Source organism: Elephas maximus, chromosome 20 (assembly GCF_024166365.1).
Source record: "Elephas maximus indicus isolate mEleMax1 chromosome 20, mEleMax1 primary haplotype, whole genome shotgun sequence".
In the NCBI taxonomy this organism is placed as follows: domain Eukaryota; kingdom Metazoa; phylum Chordata; class Mammalia; order Proboscidea; family Elephantidae; genus Elephas; species Elephas maximus.
Window position 1 is genome coordinate 49812217 of NC_064838.1, and position 19046 is coordinate 49831262.

The 19046-nt window shown below is 42.8% G+C and overlaps 1 protein-coding gene across 2 annotated transcripts in view; it reads left to right on the plus strand.

Annotated features, from left to right (window-relative positions):
- The window catches only part of LARS2 (leucyl-tRNA synthetase 2, mitochondrial), a 195036-nt gene that overhangs the window by 112828 nt on the left and 63162 nt on the right, over positions 1–19046 (plus strand). For both annotated transcript variants that reach the window (XM_049862438.1, XM_049862439.1), the window contains exons 10-12: positions 11240–11344; positions 14591–14706; positions 17705–17988. In XM_049862438.1, the coding sequence (XP_049718395.1) occupies positions 11240–11344; positions 14591–14706; positions 17705–17988 (505 nt within the window). The remainder of the gene's footprint in view (positions 1–11239; positions 11345–14590; positions 14707–17704; positions 17989–19046) is intronic.

Genomic DNA, 19046 nt, shown 5'->3' on the forward strand with positions numbered 1-19046 from the left:
ACGTGCTATCAAGTCAATTTCGACTTCTAGTGACCCCATGTTGCAGCGGAGAACCACCGAACCACCCGGTAGAGTTTTCTTGGCTGTATTCTTTACAAATGCAGATTACCAGGTCTTTCTCTGATCGAGCCACTGGGTGGGTTGGAACCGCCAACCTTTTAGTTATTAGCCAAGCACTTAACCGTTTGCACCTTGGCGATGTTACTAATCATTGAAGATTTGGGGAGTATTTATGTATTTGTCAGAATTCTGTGGTCGCAAGTAACAAAGTCTACCTCTGGCTAACCCAAAGGAGAAAGGGAACCTATTGGAAGGCTGTGGGGAAGCTCACTGACTCAGAGGAATGGCTGAAGAACTAGTCTCAGAGAGGCATAGGACTGGGCAGCCTGGGGGTTTCAGCAGCAGGAGCTAACACACACCCTCCTGAGGGCCACTGTCAGAGTGGATCTGCTCCAACCTCGCCTCAGTGATTGGAGCACTTGGTTTGAGATTTCTGCTCCAGGGGAAGGTGTCTGATTGGTGAAACTGGGGCCCCTGCCCTTTTTCTTAGCCAAGAGAAGGCCAGATACCTTCCCTGATAGACCCACCAAGACTGTAGCCAGTGCAAGAGGGGCAGCTCTCCATAACAAACTTGGAAACTCTTAAAGAGGAAGGGGATGTGGATCCTGGGCAAGTGAAAAGAAGTCCACTATCAGTTAGAAATTTGTCTCTGGACATTTTATTTCTACAAAAATCTCATCCCTGTTCACTTTTCATAGACTGTAAACTTCAACCCAAAACACATAGTCCGAATTATCGAGGTCTAGGTTTTTGGTTTTGGTTAGAGTAATAAGTGCAAACCCTGATGGCGTAGTGGTTAAGCCCTATGGCTGCTAACCAAAGGGTCAGCAGTTTGAATCCTCCAGGCGCTCCTTGGAAACTCTGTGGTTAGTTCTACTCTGTCCTAGAGGGTCGCTATGAGTTGGAATCGACTGGACAGCAGTGGGTTTGGTTTTTGGTTTAGAGTAATAAGTATTAATTTACTACCAAAAATGTTTTGGATGGTGATGCAAAGTTTTTTTTAAAAAAATGATAAATGTGATTAATGTCACTGAATTGTACAGGTGAGAATGTTGAAATGGCAAGTGTTTTGTTACATATATATTTACCACAATTAAAAAAAAAAAAAATTGCCATTCTTGAAACAACCAGAATGAAACACTTCTTGATGTCAGGCTGGAGAGAGACACAGTGTCCCCCTCTTAACTCTCTCATGACTTCTGTTTACTGACAGCAGTGGAGCCAGCCTTCAAATCAGTGCGTACTTCCTAAGAGCCTGCTTCGTGCTCAGCATTGCGGGAGATGTATAGATGAGCCACATGGGGTCCTGCCTTCCGGGGGGTGGTGACAGAGCCAGATGCAGACCTGATTCACTCCAGGGGCAGATATCACTTGGTTTCGTCTCTTTTTTTGGTATGTCTTGAAATAGAGAAAAGTCCCTTTTGAGTTCAGTATGTGCTTACAAAGTCCAATATAGCTATCTCACTCAGTTTTATTTTCTACTTACTCAAAAGAAAAATTGGATTCTTTTCAGCTGTTTAGTTTAGAAGGAAAACTCATAGTTTTTACTCTCATGAGCAATTTGAGATTCCTTCAGGGCTATAATGGTTGGATATTATCTAAAATTGAAAAGCTGAAAAATATAAACACCTAGTCCTTAGATTTTTTCTTCTTATGGTTACTTTGGGGACACAAATTAAAATGAGGTCATATTAGTAGGGGATTAATGAGCTAATAAGTTATAAATGGTAGTGTTCCTGTGATGAAAGGTAGTATATAGATGCAAAACATTTTCAAATGGGTTCCTCAAAAAGTTAAAAATAGATTTATCATATGATCCGGCAATTCTACTCCTAGATATTTACCCAAAAGAATTGACAGTAGGGACTCAAACAGATGTTTGTGTACCAGTGTTCATTGCAGCATTATTCACGATTGCCAAAAGTTGGAAACAACCCAAGTGTCCATCAACAGATGAATGGATAAACAAAATGTGCCTTGTATACATATCATGGAATACTGTTCAGCCACCAAGAGAAGTTCTGATACATGCAACAACATGGATGAACCTTGTAAACATTATGCTGAGTGAAAGAATCCAGGCACAAAAGGAAAATATTGTATGATTCCACATATGTGAAATATTTAGAATAAGCAAATGCATAGAAACAGAAAATGGATTAGAGGTTCCCAGGCCCTGGGGGAGGGGAAATGGGAGCTACTGCTCAGTAGGTAGAGTTTCTGTTTGGGGTGAGGAAAAAGATAATGGTGATGGTTGCATGACATTGTGAATGTCATTAATGCCTCTGAAATGTACACTTAAAAATGGTATTCCGTTTTACCGCAATGAAAATTTTAATCCATTTTTATATGTAAGAAGTTGAGAGATTATTTTAGCATATGCAAAGAGCAATGGTGCCATGACCACTTTGGTGTTGGCCCACCTGACTTGGCCTGGGCATTTCATTTTGACACTGACTGGCTTTCTCCCCTCTTTTGAACAATCTTGGAAATAATTCCAACGGGCACGTTACACTGGGCTCTAAATTTTCCCATTTTAATTTTCAGAGTGAAATATTCTTTTTGTACGTGTCAGTTTATTCAAAGTCTCTAGATTAATTTGCACATTAAGTCCCTGGATTGTGACATGTGGCATTATGTTAGCATCAGGCCAGTGTGGTACATTGAGTAAAGTGCAGTTCTTCTAAAAGTGAATTAAAATTACAGCAGGAGTGTGGGTGCACTCCTCTGGTGTTTGGGGTTTACATTTTAAACCCGAATGTTGTATCACTGCTATTATTTACCGTTGCTGACTGGCTCATCTGAGGCAAGTGGTTCGTTCTTTCCTTGAAATGTCAGGTTTTGAGGGTGACTGGTGTTACAATGGGAGAAACCCTGGTGGCACGGTGGTTACAGTGCTCAGCTGGTAACTGAAAGGTCAGTGGTTCAAACCCGCCAGCTACTCCAAAGAAGAAAGATGTGGCAGTCTGTTTTTGTAGAGATTTACAGCCTTGGAAACCCTATGGGGCAGTTCTACTCTGTCTTGTAGGTAGCTGTACGTCAGAATTGACTTGATGGCGGTGGGTTTTTAGTGTTAAAGCAGTGACCTCTGAGAGTCATGGCAGCACACAGTTGTGACTGAATCTATTACTTACAGGAGGTTAAATTTTCAAACCTGAATTCCTACAGTTGCTAAGTTGATTTCTTTATATTGGCTTTTGATTTGGCATAAGATGACAAGGTCCTGGTCCCAGGTCCACAGCTCACCTGTTTGTTTAGCTTTCTCAACAGAGCAAGTGACGAGGATTTCGGGCAAGATGGTCCTGGAGGGCCTTGTGGGTAGGGGAGGCCTCAGGGCTCTGAGGAGGAGAATGATGTGTGGACAGGGGGACACTCCAGTGGCAGAGCGGAAGCAGGCAGGCCGGCTATGATGTTGCCTGTTAGTTAAGGTAAGAGTCAGTGAAGACCGCATAGCCGAGGTAATCCAGATGGAGAGGAAGGAGCAGCTCTGAGAAGTATTTGGAAGGGGGTGAGGGCCGCAAGGATCCTGGAACAAGTCTCTGATTTTCTGGCTTAGCTGATGGGGTTGCTGATGTTATTGACTAAATGTGTTCTTTCTTGCTCAGCACGTTGTAATTTGACACAGACTCTTTTAAGAGAGCAAAAGCGAGGTTCTTCCCTAGAGTCCTTAAAATTCAGTTGCTTCCATGATCACTGGCGTTGCTGCCTTTTCTCAGCTGCCTGTTGTGACTTACGTATGCCCTGACTCGATAGGAACTAGAGGCCAGAAAAGGCATCAGTAGGGAAACGTCACTGGAGTTCTAGAAGCTGCTCTGCTTTTTCCTGGAGTCTTTTCTTACTTTCCTGGTATTAAAATATTCAAGCTCTGGAGCTGTGGAACCACATGCTTCAGCTCTGAGTCACCAGTGGTCTACACCGCATGTATTTTTTGCCAAAAGGTCTCTCTAAAGGCCAGCTTAGAACCCTGTTGTTAACGAGGCGTCAGGCAGCAAGAGCCTCATCTCCCTGAAGCCCTGCACATTAAATAATCACTCTGTTGTTTTGCCCCTGTCTCCAGAGCATCCGCATGGGGCTGGGACAAAAGGGTGAGGAGCAGAAGCTGCAATCCTGGGATTATGGCTTGGTTTTTAGCCAGATTGTTCTAGTAGCGTTCTTTCAGCACATGTTAACAGATGTTACTAAAAAACAAACAAACAAACCTGTTTCTATCTAGATAGTTCTGACTCATGGTGACCTCATGTGTGTCCGAGTAGAACTGTGCACCATAAAGTTTTCAATGGCTGATTTTTCGGAAGTAGTTTCCAGGCCTTTCTTTCAAGGCACCTGTGGGTAGACTTGAACCTCCAGCCTTTCAGTTAGCAGCCGAGCATGCTAACCCTTGCTCCATCCAGGGAGTCCAGTAGATGTTATAGGGAGGGGAAATGCTCCTGTGCTGAAATAATCTGGAAGAAGCAAAAATAAACAGGTATCTCGCTTCTGGACTCCTGAGAACACCTGATGTACTGAGGGCCACCGTGACTTTGAGAGCATGTCACCACTGAGCTTCTGGTGCTCACTGTTCACCCGGTTTCCACTGAGCATTCCGGGGAACAAGCTGCATGGGGCACCGCTCTGACGAACACTGGTCGACAGTCATTCGCCTGTCTTTTCAGAGGGTGTGAGAGACCTGCCATCTTTGCAATGAGTGCCCTGAGAGCACAAGGCATCTTTTTGTCTGAAAGTTTTCCTCTGCAATTATGAAAAGTGCTTTAGCTCTATTCTAACCACTAATGTAAAATGCTTCAGTCACTTCACATCGCCAGCCTGACTACCTGGAAATTTGAAGAACACTAGACCTGGTTAGGAACTTCAGATTTTAATTTTATTCTTTTTAAGAAGTAGATTTTGGCCAGTGGTAGTATGGTGGTTGTTACTGTGCGTTCATTACAAATCTGCTAATACTTAAGTTCAAAGAGTAAAATTTTTTTTATTATGAAAAACCAAACCAAACCCATTGCCATTGAGTCGATTCCAACTCATCGCAACCCTATAGGACAGAGCAGAACTGCCCCAAAGGGTTTCCAAGGCGTGGCTGGTGGATTTGAACTGCTGACCTTTTGGCTAGCAGCCAAGCTCTTTAACCACTGCGCCACCAGGGCTCCGTTTATTTAAAAACTGGTGTAATACTTATGTAAAAGGACAATAAAAGGCAAATGCACAGAGACCAAACTTTATTAGTGGTTACCAGGGGTGGGAGGGAGGGGAAAAAGGAAGGTTAACGGTGATGGAAAAATCTCGTTGATTAAGGGTAGGGTTTCACAGCTGATTGTTGTAATTGTTGTCAATAAGTTGTTAAACTATAAAAAGTTGAATTTGCAAAAGTTCTGTAATAGATACATTTACAACAGTGAAAAAAAAAAAAGAGTAGCTGCTGAGGCTGCTTATGTACAACCAGACACCTCATGGGACTTGGTTCCTTGGTTTGAACATTTAGGGTCATGGTTTCATGGGAGATCCCAGGTAATTTGCCTAATAATGTGTTTAGTGCTTCTGTTCTACTTACTAGTTTGTTTCTATCTCCTGGTTTGTTGTGTAGTACCTGGGGTCTTAAAAGCTTGCAAGTGGCCATCCAAATCACGACAATTGGTCTCTATTCGCCTAGAGCAACAGAGGAAGAAGAAGCGTCAGGAATAGGTGGAGGACATGGAGTGTGTGGCTAATAACCTCCATGAATAACTGCCTCTTTTGCCATGAGACCAGAAGAACTGGATGGTGTCCAAATACCATTACTGACTCTTTTGATCAAAGATTCCATAGAAGAATCCTGCTCAAAAGGGGGAAAATATAGAACAGATTGTGAATTTTCATGGACCCCAGACTTTCTGGAGCTACGAAGGCTAGTTGAACCCCTGAAACTATTGCCCCAAGATAATCTTTAAACCTTAAACCCTGAAGTCTTTCTTAAAACCAAAATATTCAAAAAAAATATCCCCTGAAATCTTCTTGGAACCAATTAACAGTTTAGCTTAACTAGTAAAAAATGTCTGCCTTGAACATTATACTCTTTTAAGAACTGTCTATGTGGGATGAAAGTGAGAGCAGCAACTTGAAAGATTAGATCAGAACCTTAGGGGCCAGTGAGTTTATGTTAATGAGGAAAGAACACCTCAGAAAAGGAGGGTGAGAATTGTTGCACAACTCAAAGAATGTAATCAGTGTCACTAAATCGTACATGTAGAAGCTGTTGAATTGGTGTATGTTTTGCTGTGTATGTTCTCAGCAACAATAACAAAGTAAATAAAATTTAGAAGCAAAAAAACTGGTATAATAGATCTTACATGTGGAAAAATGAAAATATCTGACCTTGTAATGCAATACTTTGCATCTTTTTTTATATTATGTTTTTTGGTAATAGTTTTATTGAGATATAATTCACCCGTTCGAAGTATACAATTCATTGGTTTTCATATATTCAGAGAGTTGTGTAACCATCACCACAATCACTGCTAGAACATTTTCATCATCCTCAGAAGAAATCCTGTAGCAGTCACCCCCGACAGACGCTGCTCCTGTTACTCCCCGCTCTAGGCAATCACTGATCTTCTTTCTGTCACCATAGATTTGCTTGTTCCGGACATTTCATATAAATGGAATCATACAATACATGGTCCTTTGTGACTGGTTTCTTTCACTTTATATGATATTTTCAGGGCTCATCCATGTTGAAGCATGTATCAGTACTTCATTCCTTTTTATTGCAGAATAATAAAATATTGTATTGGGTGGATATGCCACATTTTATTTATCCATTCATCAGTTAATGGACATTTGGGTTGTTTCCACTTTTGGCTGTTGTGAATAATGTTGCCATAAACATGTGTATACAACTTTTTATGTGGTCATTGTTTTCATTTCTCTTGAACATATACTTAGGAGCAGAATTACTGGGTCATATAGGGTCGGTATGAGTTGGAATCGACTCGACGGCAATGGGTTTGGGTTTTTTTGGTTTTATGGTAACTCCGAGGATCCCTGGTGGCACAGTGGCTAAAGCACTCACGTTGCCAACCGAAATGTCAGCGGTTTGAACCCACCAGCCACTCAACAGAAGAAAGATGTGGCAGTCTGCTTCCGTAAAGATTATAGCCTTGGAAACCCTATAGGGCAGTTCTGCTCTGTTCTGTAGGGTCGCTGAGTCAGAACTGACTCGATGGCAGTGGGTTTGGTTTTTTGGATTTTACGGTAACTGTGTTTAAGCAGTTGAGGAACTGCCTGACTGTTTTCCAGAGCAGCTATGCTATTTTACATTCCCATCAGCAGTGTGTGAGGGTTCCATTTTCTCCATTATCGTCACCAACATTGTTACCTGTTTCTTGATTCTACCATCCTAGTGAGCGTAGGGGAAACCCTGGTGGCGTAGTGGTTAAGAGCTTGGCTGCTAACCAAAAGGTCAGCAGTTCGAATCCACCAGGCACTCCTTGGAAACCCTATGGGGCAGTTCTACTCTGTCCTGTAGGGTCGCTATGAGTCGGAATCCACTGGACTGCATCCGATTTAGTTTTTTTTAGTTAGTGAGCGTGAAGTGGTTTCTCATTGGAGTTTTAATGTGCATTTCCTGATGGCTAATAATGTGGAGCACCTTTTCCTGTGCCTATTGGCCATTTGTGTACCTTCAGAGAAATGCCTGTTCAGATCCTTTGCCTATTTGCCTTTTCATTATTGAGTTGTAAGAGTTCTTTATATATTCTAGATGTTAAGTTCCTTATTAGATGCATGATTTGCAGAAAATTTCTCCCATCCTGTGGGTTGTTGTCTTCACTCTCAAGATGGTGTCCTTTGCAGCATGAAAGCTGTTGATGTTGATGAAGCCCAGTTTCTCTGTTTTTCTTTTGTTGCTTATGCTTTTGGTGTCGTATGTCAGAAACCATCACCTAACCCAAGTCAGGATGATTACCCTGGGTTTTCTTCTCAGAGTTTTGTAGTTTTAGCTGTTTCATTTAGGTCTTTAATCCATTTTGAGTTAATTTTTGTGTATGGTGGGAGGCAGTAATTCAGCTTCATTGTTTTGTGTGTGGTCATAACTGCTTAATCCATGTTTCCATGAATATGTATCTTGACAGTCAGACTGCGTCTGCCTCTTTATTTCCTGGTCTTTGCCTAATGTGGTATCAGAAAATGTTTTCCTGTTTTCATGCAGGCTTCACAGTTGTTTTTTAATCCATACATAGTATTCCATCCAGTCCATGAATCATAGTATCGCAAATCTCCCCCATCGTGTTGAACATTTGGTCTTTTCGTGTTTGGGCCTATTATAGAGACAGCTGCTATAAACATTCGTGTCCAGATAGCCCTTTGCTTCTGCAGAATTGGTTCCTTAGGAGACATTACCAAGAGTGGGATTTTTTTGGTCAAAGGGTATGAACATTTTTCTAGTTCTTTGCTACATGTTGCTTTATTGGTTTCCAAAAGGGCCGTTATCAGTTTAAAGTGCCATATCCAATGATACATGCATTTCACTGGGATTTCACAAGCATTGGTGTTACCCTTCTACAAGTTTTTTGCTAATTTATCAGATATAAAATAGCCCTTCAAGATTAATTTTCATCTGTTTTAAAAACTTTAATTTGTGTTTTTTAGATCCAAGTGATACATATTAAACCCAAAAAACCAAACCCAGTTCCGTCAAGTCAATTCCGACTCACAGCGACCCTATAGGACACAGTAGAACTGCCCCATAGAGTTTCCAAGGAGCGCCTGGTGGATTCAAACTGCCGACCCTTTGGTTAGCAGCCATAGCACTTAACCACTATGCCACCAGGGTTTCCATGTATTACTTAAGTATGTATTATTTAAGGTATAAGTTTGGCAGCCATGAGTCCTAGAAAAACAGTGGCTTTAGAAGACAGAAGTTTATTTCTTATTCACGTTAAACTCCGAGCAGGTGTGACAGCTCTGCTTTGTGAGGCAGTTGGGTCTCTTTCTGTCTCCCTACTCTGTCCTTCCTAGTGTCTTGCCTTTGCTGGTGTGGTCTAAGATACTGTACACCTCACATGTATTTCAGCAAGTGAAAAGGGGAAAAAGAAGGGCCTACTTCTTCCCTTTGAGGACGTGACCTTGAAGTTGCTTCTGTACATAACCATACGGCCACACCAAGCTCCAAGGGAAGCTGAACAGTGCTGCCATTAGCTCGGCAGTCACGTATCCAACTAAAACTTCTACTGCTGAACAGGAAGGGAAGGTGAATATTGGGGTAACTGGCAGTCTGAGCCACAAGCTCTTTCTTTGGTATGGACTTCCGTGTGCCTGTGTGGTATGTCTACACCACTGTCTCTAATTTACCAATTCTAGACATTACTTTTTTTGTTGTTGTTGGATGTTGTCTAGTTGATTCTGACTCGCAGTGACCCCATGTGACAGACTAGAACTGCGCCGTAGGGTTTTCTTGACTGTAATCTTTACGAAAGGAAATTGCCAGGTCTTATCCCATGGAGCCGCTGGGTGGGTTCAAACCAACAACTGTTAAGTTAGCAGCCAAGCACTTAACCGTTGTGCCACCAGAGCTCCTTATAGACATTACCTAGTGGCTTCCTATTATGGTAGGTAAAGGTCTTTATTCTTATTCTACCATCCCACAGCTTCTGTCCTCCTGATAGCATTATATCATCATTACAGAATTCAAAAATATATACCTCTTCTTTGAGGAGGCAAAATGTAGTCTTAACTACTTAATCCATGTTCCCATGTATGTGTATCTTGAAAATTAGACTGCGCAGGCGGCTCAGGCAGCAGATTCTCCGCCCCCACCTGTGCCGGGGGTGCTTGCTGACCGCAGCCTTGCAGACCTCACCCCATACTTCCTGACACCCAAGGTGAAGGAAGATAAGAGCGTGCTTAGATGCCTGCAGAGCCTGCCTTTACCTTTTTAAAATATAACTCCTGATTCCTAGGTTTATTTTAACTTTGGAGTTTATAAAACATGTTTTATTTAATTACACGGCAAGTGTTGTAAATAGTAAGCATTAAATAAATTATAACTGTTAATTGCTTATGTTGGAAATAAACTTAACATACTAATTGCTTGTTTACACCCCCATCCCTTCTTTTTTGGGGGGATTTTTTTTGAGTCTTTATGCTTCTGAACCTGTGTATACTCAGTGAGAAAAACGTTACGTATGGTTCTTCTCCCAGCTGTAGCAGTTGTAACAAGCTTCGTTACAGACGGCAACATTTTGGGATAAATCCAAATTGAGCATTTTATTATGATCACATAAATGTTGTTCACAGCTGAGACAAGTATATTATGATTACATTTTCCTACTTAAATAACTTTCAATTTTTCCTGGGGCTCATAAATTGCTTATTTATTTTTTCATTTGCTTTGTGCTTTTTGAATTTCTAGCTGTCTTCCCACACCTTCCAACAGCTCTTTAAAACTCCTCTCAATATAGTTTTCTACATATTCCAACCTGCCAGATAATCTTTCGATTCCCTGTTTTCCTGAAGATGCCTTCTGGGGCCCTCTATCCTGCTCAAACCTGACTGGCCACTCCAGGCCTCTGCCATACGTCTGTCATGCTAGGACTTCCCTCTGTTTTGTTCTGTATGTGCTTACTCTCTTTCCTTTGTTGGACCCTCTGTTCCCTGGGTTCCCCTGCCTGTCTCTTTCTTGATTTAGTCCTTCATTTTGCTGGAGCACATCCTTTAGTGTATTCAAAGAAAAGTTACTTGGGAGGAAATGTTTGACTTTATCTATTTGGAAATCTCTTTCCTCCTCTCTGCTCAGTCATTTACTACTCCCCTCCCTACTTCCATCTTCAAGTGTAGTGGCTTAGAATTCCAGACGCCTTAACTTCACTGTAGATAGATTTGTGTTCCTCATTCTTCTGTTTATTTGAGGTATTTTTTAGAAGGGAAAGGAGGGTGGTGGGAATGTCTTTACCCCTACCATATGGAAGGCAAAAATACCATTTTCACTTCTTTGTTTATGAGCACAGATGAACGTTTTCCAGTGTGCTGTATAATCTTTTGATTTTCCTCTGGTGTGAATTATCTATTAATGCCCTTCAAAGAACAAATTCTTTAACAATTAGCACAAAACACAGAAGTTCTAATGCTTTTTTTCTCACTTGTCTGCTCTGAGATCAGACGGTGTTGGTGTCCCAGTTGACTGGCGTCCACGGTTATTTGCATTCATTTTCAGATTGCCTCACACCCGTGATGGCTGTGAACATGCTCACCCAGCAGGAGGTGCCTGTGGTTATCATGGCCAAAGCAGACTCTGAAGGCTCTCTGGATTCAAAAATAGGTAAGCGGCTATTAACATGTAATCAGGGGACTATATCTTGCAGTCTTAAAATCAAAATATTAACTTATTGCTGTCAACTGGAAGAACCAACTATTGATCCATGATTTTGTAAAAATGAATGCCCCTTCATTTAACCATCCCTTACTTAAGAACTGCATTTTGAAAACATACTAAGTATATTGTACTTTGCTAGTTGCTACTGAGAATAACAAGAACGTATCTGGTCCGCAGACCGTGCCTTAGAACTAGTTGGTGAGACTTGTACCTAAGACGTGGGGGGCAGTACAACTCAGATGAAAATGCAGTTTCAGAATTCATAAAACCAACAGCAACTGCTGAGCTGGGGGTTCAAAACACAAATGATGGACGTGGGCAGGGTTTTTGGTGAAAGCTTTGTGGAGGAGGTGAACTTGAGCTATTCAAGAAAAGGAGCATGAAACGGCAGTAAAATTGAAGGCGTATTTAGAACTGTAAATTGGATGTCCTTGGCAGTCTTACTCATTCGTGAACGTTCTGAACTACCGTCACGTAACAGGAAGTCAGAGACTGAACAAAGGAATGGAAACCAGAAGATGGCCCTGCCCAAGGTCCCCTGCCTTTAGAATGGACCCTTGCGTCTCTGTCTGCTAACGTTCCTACTGTAGATTCCGTCCAGTCTCCAAATGCTGAAACCCTGCAGAGAAAGTGATTTCCGCACTCTCTATTTCCTAGCACACAGAAGAAATAGCACTTCTTATAAAAATCATGTTTTCCTCATAACGCTCAGATCAGTTTTTGACAAAGTGATTTGAAGAAACATCTAAACAGAAAACAGATATGAAGCCATTCAAATCATTCTCCCCTGACCATTTAAACCCAGAAAATGTGTTGTTTAAAGGAAATCATTCCTTCCATTACTTTTATGCATATTGTAGAGGAAAATTTATGAAGATAATGAGCCAGGGTAAACAATAAGGAAGCTCTTGTTGGTGTAGCTTTTTTTTTTTTTTTTTTTAATTATTTTGAGTCAGATTACTGTCACAAATATTGAGAATTCTGAAGGGGAAAAAAATCTGAATTTTTAAAGGTGCACAGAGAATTGACTTTCCTGTTGTCTTGGTTTCTTGCAAAATTAACGTTTCTAAATTACTGTTTCTGGCCCTCCACAAAGAACAGAGCAAAAATACACAGAAATGAAGCTGTATTTCCTCATCCCATCTGTACTGTTACGGATGGTTCCGTGAATTCTACTGAGGGTCACATCACCAGCACCATGGCCCAGTGCATTCTTTGTGTGGCCAAATAAATGATGTGGCCATGACGTTCCCTTTCGAACATTGCTCCTCATCATACACTTCGGGGTGGTAGGAAGTGATTCTTTTTTCCTTCATGACCGTGAACACCTTTCTGTAGTATTTACTGCTTACCATTTGTCCTCATTCTTCAGTATCCTTCAAGTTCACTCTGAACATTTATTCGTTTCATTAGGTGCTTTTTGTCAGCCGTGGCACCTGGGACACCGCAGAGATTTCTGCGGTACCACAGAGCTTTTCATCATACCACAGAATTTTCCATCACACCAAAGAGTTTTTTAGAACACATCTCCCAAACATTTAACAGAAAACAAAAACAGTTGCTGTCAAGGTGATCCTGTGTGTGTCAGAATAGAACTCTGCTCCATAGAGTTTTCAGTGCCTGGTTTTTCAGAAGTAGATCACCAGGCCTTTTTTCTAAGGCGTCTCTGGTGGACTTGAACCACCAACCTCTCTGTTAATAGCCATGCACATTAACTGTTGGCACCACCCAGGGACTCCTCAAACATTAAACCACCCTTTTGGAGCGGTGTTGGCAGAGCTCTGACCTAAGTGCTCTGTGCATTGCCCTTAGTTTTGTATCTCTCAGTTACCACGTGATGTGTGCACAAGAACATCCGCAGTTTCGACGGATGACCCCTCTGCGGGGTTTCCCAACCAGGGGCGATTTTGCCAGCAGGGAACATTTGGCAATTTCTAGACACATTTTTTGTTATTTTAACTAAGGGAGTGCTACTGGTGGGGGCCAGGGATGCTGGTCAACATCCTACAATGCACTGGGCAGCCCCCCACAACAAAGGATTATCTAGTCCAAAATGTCAGTGGTGCCAAGGTTGAGAAACCAAGCCCTACAGAACCGACAACTGTAAAAAGCCTGTTTTGATGAATAGCTGAAGTCAAAACATCAGGCCTAGGCCCCTCTGGATGAGTGATTTACTTATGCTCCACTCTGTCTCCTCAAGCATGTAGGTGAATTGAAGAATAAATGTCTACTCAGAACGTACTTTGCCTTCAGGAGCAAAGCACAGTAGGAAGAAACAGTTGCCAGCTTTCGACTTCCTGACTAAGTGGAGTTTGCTAGGAAATGCCCCACCACTCATCTGTCTGCTGTCTGTCGTACTGTGGTGTCTTATGTGTTGCTATGATGCCGTGCCACCAGTATTTCAAATACCAGCAGGTCACCCATGGTAGACAGGATTCATCAGAGCTTCCAGACTAATACAGAGTAGGAAGAAAGGCCTGGAGATCTACTGAAAATTACCCAATGAATAATAGCACATTGTCTGACTTGCTTGCTTCGGACACATCATCAGGAGCGACTAATTGCTAGAGAAGGGAATCATGTTGGGTTAAATAGAGGGCCAGGATGAGTGAAGAAGACTTGGTGAGGTGGATTGGCACGATAGCCACGACAATGGACTCAAACATGTCGGCGATCAAGATGATGACACAGGGACCAAGGCGCATTTCTTTCTGTTGTACATCAGGTCACCATGAGTCAGAGTTGACTCAACCGCAGCTCTCTACCTATTATCAATCTAGGAAATTCCAGAGGAGTCAGCTTTGTTTCACAAGAGAAAGCCACTGTCGTCCGTCACTGAGGGAATTCCCCAAATGCTTGTGATTTACTATTTTAGTGATAAAAAAAGCATTCAAAATTATATGGAGTTAAAGCTATTTAAAAAAGAAAAGAAAAACTAAGCAAAGGGAGAAAGACTTAAAGAAAATAATACCATTATGATAAACTGGTTGTGTTAGGTTGCTAAGATTCTCCAAGTCTGCTCTCCATTTTTCCAATGAATTTTTGGAATGTGGTTGTGTAAATTTTATAGTTAAAAAAGGCAGAGAGTCTCCTTAAAGAAGCTAAAGCTGAGTGTCAGCGCTGTCAATTAGTTTTGTGATGTATTGATTATTTTGCAAAGGAGATGTTTTGTGTTTCTTCCCCTCTAAATAGGAATTCCCAGCACGAGCTCAGAAGACACCCTCTTAGCCCAAACCTTAGGTCTGTCCTACTCTGAGGTTATTGAAATGTCGCCAGATGGCACGGAGAGACTGGTCAATTCTGCTGAGGTTGGTACCCCATGGCATGAGCCTTAAGAATTTACATCTAAAATCACGGACTTGAATTTGATGAGGGTTTTCCTACAAATGTGAATTATAACCTGCTGCTTCACTCACCCCCATACATAACAGCCTTGCAGCCTTACTTCTTCATCTATGAAAACAAAGTAGTATTCTTTTTCAAGATCTAGAAGTTTATCAACTCAAAGTTGAGCCCAGTCCTAGAGTAGTATAGTATTGAAGTAACAAGATTTTATTTGGGGCATCTTCTGCCTCTTCTAGGCAAACTGGTTCCTTAGGAGAAATAGCTGAAATTGTTCTTCTGAGAGAAGGTCTCTGTTCTTCCCAAATTACTGCCTTATTTCCACCTGAAGTTTAACTCATGTACAAGTAAACAGAGAAATTGGAGTCATGTTTATTTGGTCAAGGTTATCTCTTGTGAAGGAGCCCTAGTGGCACAGTTGTTAAACACTTGGCTGCTAACCAAGAGGTCAGCGGTTCGAAACCACTAGCTGCGTCTCAGGAGAAAGATGTGGCAGTCTGCTTCCGTAAAGATTACAGCCTTGGAAACCCTGTGGGGCAGTTCTACTCTGTCCTGTAGGGTTGCTATGAGCCAGAATCGACTCACTGGCAATGGGTATCTCTTGTTAGCATGGGTCAGCAGCACTTGAAGGTGGTAACCCTGTTAGGCTTTGAGCCCAGCCTCACTGTTGAACTAGGCAGAAAGTATGATGGAAGAGCTAGGTAGGGATGGGGTGGGAGAAGTGGGAAATGGCTCAGACAGTGATTTTCAGCTTGAGCACATATCAGAATCACCTGGTGGCCTTGTTAAACCACAGATTGCCTGGCTCTCACCCCCAGAGAGTCTGAGTCAGTAGGTCCTGAGTGAAATTTGCATTTCTAACAAGCTTCCAGGTGATACCACTACTGCTGGTCCAAGGACCACATTTTGGGAATCACTGGCCTAGAACCTTGGAACTCAAAGTGTGCTCCCTGGGACCAGGGCATCGGGATCATCTAAGACCTGTAGAGTCTCAAGCCCCCAACCCAGTCTAGTAAGATCCCTCAGTGATTCCTACCTATCACATTAAAGTTTGAGAAGTACTGGCATAGAGCCTGCTTTTGTAAACTTGGCTGCACACTGGAAACATCTGGAAATTTTTTTAAATACTGATGCCTAAGTCCTACCCCCAGATAGTACTCTGACTGAATGGGGTTGGGGAGGAGGGCATGACTTGGACCTTAAGAGTGTTCAGTGCTCCCCAGATGATTCTAATGTGTAGCAGAGTTTGGGAACTGCTGGTTTGGGTACTGGTCCCACACCTGACTGTCTCTGAGTCACCTGGGAGGCGTTTCCTGGCCTCACTCTGAATGATCCTAATTTAATTTGACCTAGAGATCCAAGCCTTTCAGGTTTGGGATCACCTGACTACAGGATCTTTTTTTAAAGAGTCAGAATAAGGGAACAGCCAGGTTTTTCCCTCTATAAGGAGTTACGCTCTGATCTCATGCTTGCGCCCTCACTTCATAAATTGTATCCCCAGACATGAGTCATGCTCTAAGATGTCGATCCTAAGCTCTGTTTTTAGACCTCATCTGAGCAGGCTGCCTGGAAATGGAGCAGAGCCAAACCATACTGGAGCAGAGCTAAGCCAAGGGGTCTGTAAGGGGTCCCCAGATAACTCTCTTCAGGGCAAGAAAGGGGACACTCGTGGCCAAAATTAGGTTTAGGAAGTGCCCAGTCTTTAATATAGAGCTCTGAGCATTAACTGTGCTTCCTGGCTTCTTTCAGATAGCTTCTTAGTCTGTTGGATTCTCCTCTGGCTCTAGACTGAATGTATAGGGTAAAGGAATTCATTCTTTCAATGGATGGAAGGAGAATGGATGATGGAAGGCCCCTCCCATCCATGAGCTTCTAGAATGTAGGACCATGAGTAATCCACGGAGAAGAGAGACTTTTGAGGGAGCTTGTTATAATTTGCATCGTATGTGATAATGTCACAGGATATGATAGTGGTAGTACAGAACAGAAAATATCCTCCCAGATGAGTCAGTGGTCCCTTGGTGGAGAACTCCGTACTTTAGAAGACACTTCACTTACTTCAGACTGTTAATGAAAAGGGCTGCATTTGGCAAACATAGCTACATTTCTTACTCTTTATGCCTCATGAGTATAAGCTTTTTGAGGGCAGGGGCCAGAGCCTATTGATCTTTGCACTCCCAAGGCCTAGCACAAGCGTAGCACATAGTAGGTGTGCAGTGTGTCCTCACTGAACCAATTCCAAGGACCACAACCCAGGTTGTTGGCGAGCCACGCTTCCTTGATTCTTATAATTAGTTTGGTTCTCTGAAAAGTGTGGGGTAAAAGAGAATTTCTCTTTTGTGCTATACCTGTTTTGCCTGGGTGCCTATAAAATGGGAGCATTTAAATACAAGAAGAATGTTCGTTCAAGCCAAGACCTCAATTCAATCCATTCCCCTCCTTGCCTGAATTCCTTCTGTTTTAGGATAAGATTGAATTTTTCCCCTAACTCTACAACTTGGAAAAAAAAAAAAAAAAGATTGACTTTTTCTTTTCCTCTATTAGGGAAAAAAGACATATACAGCTCTTAACTGGTAGCTAAATGCTGATGTTTGGTCATCCCTGTGGATGTCACAGGGCTCAGGTGATAATGGGCCATAGAACTAGGGCTGACTTGGCCACCAGGCACAGGGCCTAGGGCCCACAATACTTTTAGGGAACCCCAAGGAGAAATCTTAATTTCTTTTAAAATCAGGAAGAAAAAAATGAAGTTTTAAGATCTTAAATTACATTTGCATTTATATCAACGCAGTTGTAAACATAACTTTACATTTTTCTATGGAGGCGGGGCCTGCACAGGTCATAGTGTGGCCCTGCCCAGAGCTGACCCCTTGGAAGAAGCAAACAGGAAAACAGTAGTACGGGGGTGGGGGTGGCAGCTGGTTCTCATGAAGAAAGGAATAAGATCTCTCCTTTCCCCCCTAGTTCACAGGTATGACCCGGCAGGATGCTTTTCAGGCCCTGACTCAGAAAGCCCGAAGGAAGAGGGTGGGTGGAGACGTGACCAGTGATAAGCTGAAAGACTGGCTGGTCTCGAGGCAGCGGTACTGGGGTACGCCAATCCCCATTGTCCACTGCCCAGCCTGCGGCCCCGTGCCTGTACCCCTGGAGGACTTGCCCGTGACCCTGCCCAGCATCTCATCCTTCACTGGCAAGGGAGGCTCCCCGCTAGCCACGGCTTTGGAGTGGGTGAACTGCTCCTGTCCCAGGTAAGGAGCCAGGTCCTCCAACCCGCTGGGGCCTCCAGCTTCCTCCTGCCTCCTGGTGCCAGCTTGGCTCCCTTCTTCCATGACTTCTGCCAGGCCAGAAAGAAGAGCGCAGGTCTTCTGGGACCTTTGAGGAAAGGTGCTGGAAGCAGTGGACCAGCTCCTGAGATGGCACCTTCTCCCCTCCCCTGCGCTGGTAGGAGCAGCAGTGTCACTTCCGGCCTGCCTCAGAATCACCTGATCTGACTGAGGCTGAAGCTCACACTTTCATCAAAGCTTTGTAAAAAGCCACTTTCTTCCATTTTATATTCCAAAGAGCTTCTGTGAAGATGAGAGAAAATGTTTTCTTTCCACCTGACAAGTTTTCCAACATAGTGACTGTGATAGCAGTGGGGATTTTATTGCAAGTAGCAGAGTCGTTGCTAAGACAGCGAGTGTGCTCATGGGTTTCAACCTTTAGTATACTGAAACACACCACAATTCCTTTCTCCTCATTTGGAAATTAGGATTATGTTTCTCTGTCAGTTCCCTGCTATGTCTCAAGTGTGATTTTTTTATGATGCCATAGCAGCTGATTAAATCAGTAAATAACAGTTACACAACTCTAGTGTTTTCCTTCCCCTTTATATAGAGAAAGGAGCCCTGGTGGTGCAGCGGCTAAAGCGCCAGCCTGCTAACGGAAGGGTTAGTGGTTTGAACCTACCAGCCGCTCCGCAGGAGAAAGATGTGAAAGTCTGCTTCCGTAAAGATTTACTGCCTTGGCAACCTGTGGGGCAGTTCTGCTCTGTCCTATAGGGTCACTCTGAGTTGGAATCGACTCGATGGCTGTGGGTTTGGGTTTTGGTTTGTATATAGAAGTCCTTTTTTGTCTGCCTTATAGATCATGATGAGAGTATTCTTTAAATAAATTTTGTCCTCCACCAGTACACAGCTGAATTACTAGATTGGTGGTTAGGTAACCACATAGTGTAGTTGAAAGGCTCAGACACTAATGGATTCAAGTCCCAGCTCTGCCTCTTACCAGCTGTGTAGCCTTGGGAAAGTCACTTAACCTCTCTGAG